This window comes from Oratosquilla oratoria, chromosome 24, assembly GCF_046742065.1.
Source record: "Oratosquilla oratoria isolate Oo_2021 chromosome 24, ASM4674206v1, whole genome shotgun sequence".
Classification (NCBI taxonomy): Eukaryota; Metazoa; Arthropoda; class Malacostraca; order Stomatopoda; family Squillidae; genus Oratosquilla; species Oratosquilla oratoria.
Window position 1 is genome coordinate 3237623 of NC_134800.1, and position 10626 is coordinate 3248248.

Below are 10626 nucleotides of genomic sequence, written 5' to 3' on the forward strand. Positions count from 1 at the left end.
CATGTATACCCACACAAGTACATACACACACGCACACACACACACACACACACACACACACACACACACACACACACACACACACACACACACACACACACACACACACACACACACACGCACGTGTCAGTGCTTAATAAGCAAAATACATACATACGCTCCCTCTCAGACCAATATGCTCACCTGTGTGCAACTGACGCTCATCGGAGAGTATGAGCACTCACGCACACTTGCCCTCCCCACGTGCATTCCCGCACATGCTAGATCATGTACGTCAAGTGGCCATGTACGTAACGCACACGTACATGGCCATGTACGTAACCTACACGTGCATCTTCATACGTGTAAGTATCCGAGGTTTGCAAAAGGGCGCAGAACCAAATCCTCTAAACGTTCAGGAACAAGCTTGAATGAAATTTTGGGAACCGTGACGTCATAAGGATGACGTCATCCGCAGTTGCCAATTGGATAGGGGGTGGGCACGTCTCCCTGGAGTCAGTGGTTGGTTATTTGTCCTAACGTCTTATACATCTTATCCTACGTAGAAATTGCGCAATGACCACAAGGTAATTAGAATGGAATGAATTAGTTAGGAGCGACACGGGTAGAATGATCACTGTGACGTTGTATGATCCAATATGACGTCATTTCTTGTGTGCACGCTCCCTGTACAAATCACACCTCGCTGATTCCATTTAGGACCTTCTCTGCACATAGTAAAAGAATCAGCGGTGGAAATTAATCCAATTTGCGAACGCCGAGCTCAAATGAACGTAGAACGGTGAAGGCGTCGAATGTGGCGGTATCTGGCATCTTTCGTCGTAGCGCGCCGAGCCGAGCCGAGTTATAAAATCCACGACATCGTTGCATCACTCAACAGTTCAGCTCAAACAGCGAGACTGAGCGGGAAGGCTTTACAGCCAGTGCCTAGAAAAAAAAACTTAACCCACTCTCGTATCTCTGGTACTAGTGAACTTCAGTGCTCGTGATCTTTAACAGTGTCCACGACGGCGTCCTTTCTCGATACTTTGTGTGACTCGACTGGGAGTCGTTCAACTCAATACACGAGGTCGGGCGCTTCGCCATGCGTAGGGAGCATGGAGTCGCCTCACTTATACGATAGTGCCGAGTACAAGAAGGCTTCCCTGGCAGTGAAGGTGAAGCAACAGAACCAGCTCTTTGGAGAGGACTATAGTAACTTAACGGAACTGGACGGGCCGGAAATCTCGCTCGACTTGCACGGGCTTATTGACGAATCACAGTTTAGCGACAGCTTAATCCAAGACATCCAGAGTCTCAGCGTAGACAAGTCCCACAGTCCGTCCACCTCCAGTGCCGGACCGAGGGGTCTCGGCGCCAACCCAGTGAACACGGCCACCCACCTGTACGCCAACAACCCCCTGGCGTATATGCCCCAACCTGTCCACGGGGGCAGCCAGTTTGGGACAGACCGACTTAGCGCAGCTGGTGCGTCCGCCTATTCCCCGGACGGGCGTCCGGTCAAAGAAGAACCGCAAGAACATGAATATGCCTGTTCACGACTATCTGGCGGTGGAGGATGTGGAGTCAGCGGTGGCGGTCCAGGAGGTGTGAGCAGTGGGAACAGTGGAGGCGGAGGCGGAGTAGGTCCTATGGGCAGCTATATGGGCAGTTACGGCAGTCTCAACTACACCCCCCTAACGCCAACCACACTCCCTGGTGCGGACATCGATCTACGGTCGCCGATGAAGTCGCCGACGGACAGCCTCCTAAGCTGTAAGCTTAAAAAGAACCCGGACAAGGGGACCGACGAGTATAAGAGACGTCGCGAGAGGAACAACATTGCAGTCAGGAAGAGTCGGGAGAAGGCCAAGGCGAGGAACCGGGAGACAGAGGAAAGAGTTAAGGTAAGATTAAGAAGTGTTCGCTGGGGCTCATTTCAGGCAAAGGGAGGGAGTTTCTTGGGGGGGGGGTGAGGGAGGACTGGAGGAGTGGCCCATGGCACTCCCGAAGGAGGAAGGGGAACTCCTCAGAGGAAGGAAGGACGGAGGGAAAGGGTTGAAGGTAATTAGCACTCGGCTTGACCGAGGATGGAGCGAAGTTTCTTGGAATTCCATCTGTGAGAGTGAAACTGGGAGGGCAAGTGAGGGTGGAGGGGGTGGGTGGGAGGGAGAGGCAGCAGACCAGGAAAAAACGGACACTGAAACCTGAGTTTAAATCATCCGGGAAGCTGGAGGGAGTCATGTGGGAGTAGTGTCTTACGGCTTTGGGTAACGTAAAGGTTTTATGAAAAAATTGTCCTTGTAAAGTGTCGCTGGTAAGAGAGGCAGGCAGGCGGGCAGGCAGGGACGGAGGGAGAGGAAGGAGGGAGGGAGGGAGGGAGCTTGGTGGTTGGCTCCGTGCCAAACACCTAGTGTGCCAAGCCGCCAGAATGGTGTAGGAAGGGAACGGGAGAGGAATGAGAGCAGGAATGACATACCATCATATATACTTAAAATTAGTCTCTCTCTCTCTCTCTCTCTCTCTCTCTCTCTCTCTCTCTCTCTCTCTCTCTCTCTCTCTCTCTCTCTCTCTCTCTCTCTCTCTCTCTCTCTCTCTCTCTTGTGCCAGTGTGTATTAGTCTTTGCGCTGGCTTATGACATTCGAACAAGAGTCTTGGAATCAAGTAATTAACATATTTTTTTTCTTTTTCTCTTCAGCACCTCACTCGCGAAAACGACCGCCTCCAGAAGAAGTGCGATTACCTATCCAAAGAGATCACCATGTTCCGGTCCATGTTCTCCAACGTCCACCTCCTCCCAGAATCGGTGCAGCGCGAGGTCGGGAAGCACTTGGACATGTTCAAGCAACAACATCAGCATTTGCTGAACATGTGATGGTGGCCAGAGCCGGGCTCCTCACCGCCCGTCCATAGCTCAGCAGCTGGGTCAAACAGCAGTAGCAGCAGCAACAGCAGCAGCAGCAGCAGCAGCAGCGGTAACCCCCACAACTACCAACATTACCACCAACAACATCCCCAGCAGCAGCAACAACAACAACAACAACAACAACAACAACACCTCCCCCACCACCATCGCCACCACCATCACCAAAGTAATCACCACCACCAACAGCATCATCCGAGCGAGCCGTCTCCCTTGCCACCACGACCACCACCACAGGGGCGTCACGACATGGAGGGCGCTGCGAACTCGACGAGCTACAAGCTGTACGGTGGTCCTGGGAACGGCGGGGGCGGATGCATCTCGCACGCCGACACCAGCCCTGACCCAGGCTTAAGAGGCTCACCCCAGTCACCCACAGGGCTGACCCCACGCTACACGTCGCTGTAGTCACACCGTCCAAGAAGCCAAGTCAAGCCAAGTCAAAAGCCATGTCGAGCCTCGTCTGGCGGGCGTCCCCTCCTCGCGTCCAGACCGCAGAACCTTTCCCTCTCCCGATCACCTGGGAGTGGAAGAAAGGTGATGCTGGAGGAGGAGGGTCAAGTACCTCGTCGTGTTTCGCGCCAGCGGTGATACGTTTGTGCTGCGACGGCAAAGACCACTCGCACACCACCCATCTACTTCGTGAGACCGGTCAGTCGGTCGGTAGGTCGTGTAGATCGGTCCGTCGGTGCTGCGATGGCGCCGCGGGGGAACGAGGCGGAGGAAGAAGAAGAAGAAGCAAAAGAAGCGGTTTCATGGGAGGAGCTTTCGGGAGGAGGAAGAGGAGGAGGAGGGCATGTAGTGCAGATGGACCTCGAGATCGCAAGACGGGAGGAAGGCGAAGTGGAGATGGAAGCGGAGGGAAAGAAAGAAAAGTTTAGAAGGCGACTTCCAGTGCCGCACTAGTCACACAGGTGGAAAAACGGAGCCGGTGCAAGAATATATATTTTTTTTTCTTTCACGTATCATTCACAGGAATTCTCAACCAACTATTGTACAGAATTACCCCCCCTCCCCCCCTTCATCATCAATATTTGAAGTTAATTTATAAATCTCATACATTTATTTGGTCAATCTGATTGAACATAGCCTGTGAACACATATTTAATAGTATTCTTATTGTTTTTATTTATTATTATTATGAATGTCATTATTATAACTTATTACTGTATTAAACACAAATTGTCATTATCATAAGATTATTTTTATTATTTTCTGTTACCTATCTCAAACAAACAGTGCTATTGTTATCTGTTTGACTTCAAATGTTTTGTATATATTTATGACCGTAGAATAAGTAAGTTGATGACCACGAGATGTCGGGTTGTCATGTGATAAAGCGCCGTGGAATGGATTTCCTAATTTTTACTTTTTTTTTTTTATCTTTGTAATGTATGCGAGGACGAGAGTTAGTAAGGTAAAAGATAACAAAATACAAATAAGTATATCAAAGTATTTTAAATACAAAATATTAGAGACGATTTTTTGTATTGCTGTAATGAACCACCTATTGGAAAATAAATTGATTGCAAACTTCCTTGTATCTCTTCAACTTCCTTTCAATTTCTTGTTGTGCCCAGCCCAGCTGGGTTGTAAGGTATTATAGATCCCTAGATAGTGCCATGGATGGCTCTAGATACTGTGACAATATCCACTATTCACTGTTCGCTGGACAAACTGTCCACTGCAATGAGAGGAGACTGGCGACCATATGGCCCAAGGATGAGAGAAGTTGCTGATATCTAAGATCTGGTTGTCCTGTATTCCACGATTAAAGTTGAGATACATGTGTACGTGTATACTTCAACACTAATGGCTTACGAATATTAAAAAAGAAGTTATAACTGAGAAACCGAGGTTTAGACTTCAACTTAGTAACATATGGGAAACTGTAATGTTATAACACATTTGTAAACGTACACTTTAAACTCACTATCGAAGAAATAATATCAGAAGTACAGGAAAACCGTATATTTCGACTATTATCTGTGGTCCTCTTCAGCGTAACACATACGCAACCTAACCCTTCTTCATCTATCATCTCTCACCATCAACAAACGTCTTCATTCAAAAACACTCATTCTTCAGCGACGCAAAGAAAGGTTTCAGAGGCTTACTGAGTTTTTTTTATTTTCTAAATGACAGAAGAAAGGAAACTTGAATCTGCAAGTCTCGTATGAATCTCTCGCGACTAAGGATTCGTAATCTTTGTTGATTCAGCCCCCCTCCCCATCATCATCCCCACCCCCCCGCTCTAAACACTACTGGAATCTTGTCCACTATACCTTGACAAAAGAATGAAAAACAAACAAACAAATGAAACAAAACAAAGAACGAAACAACCATTAGTCGTGTTGGGCGTAGCATACGCAACACGAGAGAAAAATCAGGGAAAAAAAAATCATCATTGCGTATCTGTCGAGTCACAAGCCACCACTAACGACACTGACGAACATCCAGTTCGAGTGAAGTGACCTGAGTACTCGAACCCGTGTCGAAGAACAGAGAAAAGATTCGGTCCCGCATAATATGTCCTCCACTCGCTCTCGCACCTCGCCGCGGCTTCCCCTAATTGAGGCCAGATAGAACTACTACGGCGCCCGTGGTGTGTCACGCGGGTTAGGGGGGGAAGGGGGGTGATCAACGTAAGGGGGGCAAGGAATGCCAGGGGGCTCACTAGGGGGGCAGACAAACTCGTATCTCGTGCCACAATAAAGGGGGCTGCTGCTACAGGGTAAATGTCTACATATGATATATAATGTGTGTGTGCGTGCGTGCGTGCGTGTGTGTGTGTGTGTGTGTGTGTGCGTATATGTTCAATGCGTGTTTGTATGTGTATTTACCTAATTGTAGTATACAGGAAAGGAGCATTACTCGTTGGCTAGTGCGTGTGTGGTTGCGTGCGCGTGCACACGTATGCGTGTATTCACCTTGGTCTTTGGATCACGTGTTGGACTCGTGATCGACAGCTATTTCCCTCCCGGAAGAGAGCTCAGAGCTCGTATGACCGATCTATGGGTAATGCTATGACCTTTGACACACACACCCAACTCCCCACCCATGAGAGTCAGAGTAACGACCCGAAGCGCAGCGATACCGAAATAATTTCGGCCCTGGGCAGGATTCGAACCAGGTATTGCGAGCACCACCGTACTTCGCAGTCCAGTGCTCTACCAACCGCGCCACCGAGTCGTGTGTATGCACACATGTATGTGTGTATGTGTGTGTAAATCATAGATACAAATATCTAGCACAGATAATTTATATTAAAGGTTTATAAGCAAAGTTACATTTTGTACTGATAGATACATAGATATAGATATCTATCACAGATAACTTAGATTAAAGGTTTATAAGCAAAGTTACATTTTGTACTGTGTTGACACTGACTCGGTCGGCCAGACGTGCTAACGTGACGGACCATCGAGGCTTGGAGTCCTTCGTGAGAGTCAACTTCGTGATGGTCTTCAGACAGCACCCGGCTGATCCTGAAAGTAAAACTGAGACGGAACTCGGAAGACTCTGCGGCCGGACAAAGTGGTGGTGGGAGGAGGAGGAGGAGGAGGAGGAGGAGGAAGAAGAAGAAGAGAAGAAGAAGAAGAAGAAGAAGAAGAAGAAGAAGAAGAAGAAGAAGAAGAAGAAGAAGAAGAAGAAGAAGAAGAAGAAGAAGAAGAAGAAGAAGAAGAAGAAGAAGAAGAAGAAGAAGAAGAAGAAGAAGAAGAAGAAGAAGAAGAAGAAGAAGAAGAAGAAGAAGGTACTTTGGTTCGAAAAGAAGAACTCGAAAGACTCTGCGGCCAGACGAAGAGGGAAGAAGAAGAAGAAGAAGAAGAAGAAGAAGAACAACAACAACAGCAACAACAATTTCGGCTCGAAAAGAAGAACTCGAAAGTCTCTACGGCCAGACAAAGAGGGAAGAAGAAGAAGAAGAAGAAGAAAGTACTTCGGGTCGAAAAGAGGAACTCGAAAGACTCTGCGGCCAGACGAAGAGGGAAGAAGAAGAAGAAGAAGAAGAAGAAAGTACTTCGGGTCGAAAAGAAGAACTCGAAAGACTCTGCGGCCAGACGAAGAGGGAACAAGAAGAAGAAGAGGAAGAAGAAGAAGAACAACAACAACAATAACTTCGGTTCGAAAAGAAGAACTCGAAAGACTCTGCGGCCAGACGAAGAGGGAAGAAGAAGAAGAAGAAGAAGAAGAAAGAACTTCGACTCGAAAAGAACTCGAAAGACTCTGCGGCCAGACGAAGAGGGAACAAGAAGAAGGAACTTCGACTCGAAAAGAAGAACTTCCCGACTCACTTCGAGGAAAAGAAAGTTCCTCGATTGATTTTGAGAAGAGTGTCTCGGCTGAGTTCGAGAAGGAAGACGAAAATTCCTCGACTGATCCCGAAAAGAACGGTTCTAGATCAATTGAAGTAGACTAACTCACTGATGGGAACGTCAACAGTCTAGTCAGAATTATTGTCTGTAAATAAATGCGAAGAGACAAGCGGGTCCCTTTAACTCCTCGCTGATCATCACTTGTATGAACTTAAGTGTGCTTAGGTGTCATGAGGGAACTTAGTTGGCTACCACCGGCGCCTCCTGAAGGTCTTGTGAGCCGCTTCTGTTGCCTTCGAAGCCGCCTTGGTGCTTTGTCGGCTACTAGAGCGTCCGCCGCCGTTTCTAACGGCTGTAACGTCTCTTGCCTCTTTTCCACTGCCTCTCCTCAATGCTCCTCTGACAAACTACACCATCCCACTTTATCCCTGCACAGTGTGAGTCTCCCATAAACGCCATCACATGGGCTGAAAGCCCGAGGGAGTGACAAAAAAAAGAGACTCACTCATCCCCCACCACCTCCTCCCCATCCCCCACCCCCACCACAACATATGGAAGGAACGGGGTTAGTGGGGGAATCAAGTGGGGGAGATTAACGACGCCATACGGGTGCGCATATCTGGGTCGTTTTTCCTTGATGACAACGAGATATACGTTTACCTGTGACCTACCTTGCTGGAGTTCGAACCGAGGTCCACGTGGTCACGAGACAACGACAGTACCACTCAGCTACCACGGTGTCATCGTAGATCCGTGAGTACCCGGCCCAGGGTTCGAATCCCAGTAGGTTAGGTCACGGATTCAAACTTTAGAAACGAGTTTGATTTAATGAATATTTAGGAATTGGTGCGAGATGGATGATTTTAAGGCGCCTTCAAAGGAGCACCTCTGTACCTTAACTACAATCAGGGTTTAAACTCGGTTCTTTATGGTTAGATTATGGCTGGAGGTCAACTTACACTTGATAAGGAATTTTGATCAATTTTCAAGATTCTACTGGCCGGCTCTCTTTTCCTCTACTCTTCTCAAGTCCATCCTATATCCACCTCTCTATTCTTCCTTTGCACACCGCATTGGGGAACAAGAATACCGCCACCGTGTTCCCTGCGTGTTGTTGAAGGAGACTGAATGGGGCGCAACGGGGAAGGAGGAAATTGGAACCTTCCCATTTACTTATTTATTCTTTCTATATTCTATACCTTTTTTCATTTCCTTATTTTCTATCTATCCATATATTCTATTTTCATATCTATTTTCAATTTTCTTATCTCATTTCTATAGTAATTTTTAGTTTTCTCATTTATTCATTTATATATTCATTTATTTTTTTTCTCTCGGCCATTCCTTTTAAAAGAAGGTTAGGATTTTGGTAATATATATATATATATATATATATATATATATATATATATATATAAATATATATATATATATATATATATATATATATATACATATATATATATTTCATTTTATCAACCACATTAACTTATTTCCATTTTAATTCCTTGCAAACACGATCGAGACTAACAGGAGTATGTAGCTCGATAAGAACATATTCGGAAACTGAGACGCTGGCAGGCTAAGGACTCGAACCTAGCCGATACGTAACAAATGGGCAGTGACTTAACCAACTCAGCCATCAAGAAGAATGGATATCTGTGTACTGGATAGTGAGAAGGATCTAGAGGTAATTATCAGTGAAGATCTCAAGTCATCTAAGCAATGTATTTCAGCCTCTGAGAAAGCAAATAAGTTTCTAGGACTGATTGGGCGATTTTTTGACTTCAAAAGTTCATCTCTCATTAACAAGCTGTGTAAATCGTTATTTCGTCCACTTTTGGAATATGCTGTTTCTGTATGGCCACCGAATCTCATTAAAGACATTGACAGATTGGAAAAAGTACAAAGGAGAGCCACAAAACTGATTCCAAATATAAGAAATAAATCATACGGAAATCGACTGAAACATATGAATCCGTTTTCCCTAAAAAAAAGCGTAGAGTCAGAGGTGACTTGATACAGGTATTTAAAATTCTAAAGGGGATTGACAACATCAAAAGTGACAAAATTCTTACACTGAATGAGAATCCGACAAGAAATAATGGTCTCAAACTGCCAGGAAATAGATTTAATTTGGAAGTGGGTAGAAACAACTTCGCCAGCCGTGTAGTTAATGAATGGAATAAACTTCCTGCAGAGGCAGTGCAATGTAGTTCAGTTCGAAGCTTTAGATTCGTTTAGATAAATCTTTAAGCAAGATGCTGTAATGACTGCCATTTATTTTATATTATTTGATTATTTGTTTATTGTCTGTTTATTTATTATTTGCTTGATTTCTATTTATTATTATCTATTTGTCAGTTTATTATTATTTACTATTTACCTGTTTGTTTATCATTTAACTATACCTATGTATTATTTATTCTATTTATTATTATCTACATTATTATGATTTTTATTTTATCAAATTTTTATCACACACACACACACACACACATATATATATATATATATATATATATATATATATATATATATATATATATATAAAATTATTTTTTTGCATCCGACCTAGTTACGGACCAAAAGGTCTTCCGTCAGCATACTCCTCCTTCGTAATCCTTTGTTATATGTATATGTATATATATATATATATAAATATATATATATATATATATATATATATATATACACATATATATATATATTTATATATATACATATATACATATATACTGTATATTTAATATATATTCAAATAAAACACTAGGAACGTGTGTTTACAAATGCGTAAGTAACCATTGGAAAAGTAAACTAACGAAGCAGAGCGCTTTCGTATAATTACATCCAGTGCTGATACAAAGAAGGAACTATAAAATGAAGAAACAAGGTACAGAATATATGACTGAGTGAGACATGGTGTATATATATATGTATATATATATATATATATATATATATATATCTATATATATTTGTATATATATATTTATATATATATATATATATATATATATATATGTGTGTGTGTGTGTGTTTGTGTATTGTTGGATTACAATACTGGTTACCAGGGTGGCCCAGTTGGTTAAAGTCTTCGTGTATATATATATATGTATATATATATATATATATATATATATATATATATATATATATATATATATATATATATATATATATATATATATATATATATATATATATATATATATATATATTACAGGTGAAAAATGAATCACACATTTGTCAATAACGTAGAAACCACTGTTGGAGTAGAAAAGACTGGAAACGGGGAATCTATATATTTCGATTGCAAACTGCAATCCTCTTCAGTAGAGGATTGCAGTTTACAATCGAAATATATTGATTCCCTGTTTCTAGTCTTTTGTACTCCAACAGTGGTT

At 43.6% G+C, this 10626-nt stretch overlaps 1 protein-coding gene across 1 annotated transcript; it reads left to right on the plus strand.

Annotated features, from left to right (window-relative positions):
• The first annotated feature begins 861 nt into the window (after positions 1–861).
• On the plus strand, positions 862–3156 carry slbo (CCAAT enhancer binding protein alpha slow border cells). Its single transcript, XM_076207505.1, has 2 exons — positions 862–1886; positions 2679–3156. The coding sequence occupies exons 1-2, from the start codon at positions 1098–1100 to the stop codon at positions 2853–2855; spliced, it is 966 nt and encodes a 321-aa protein (XP_076063620.1). The 5' UTR covers positions 862–1097; the 3' UTR covers positions 2856–3156.
• The last annotated feature ends 7470 nt before the right edge of the window (positions 3157–10626 follow it).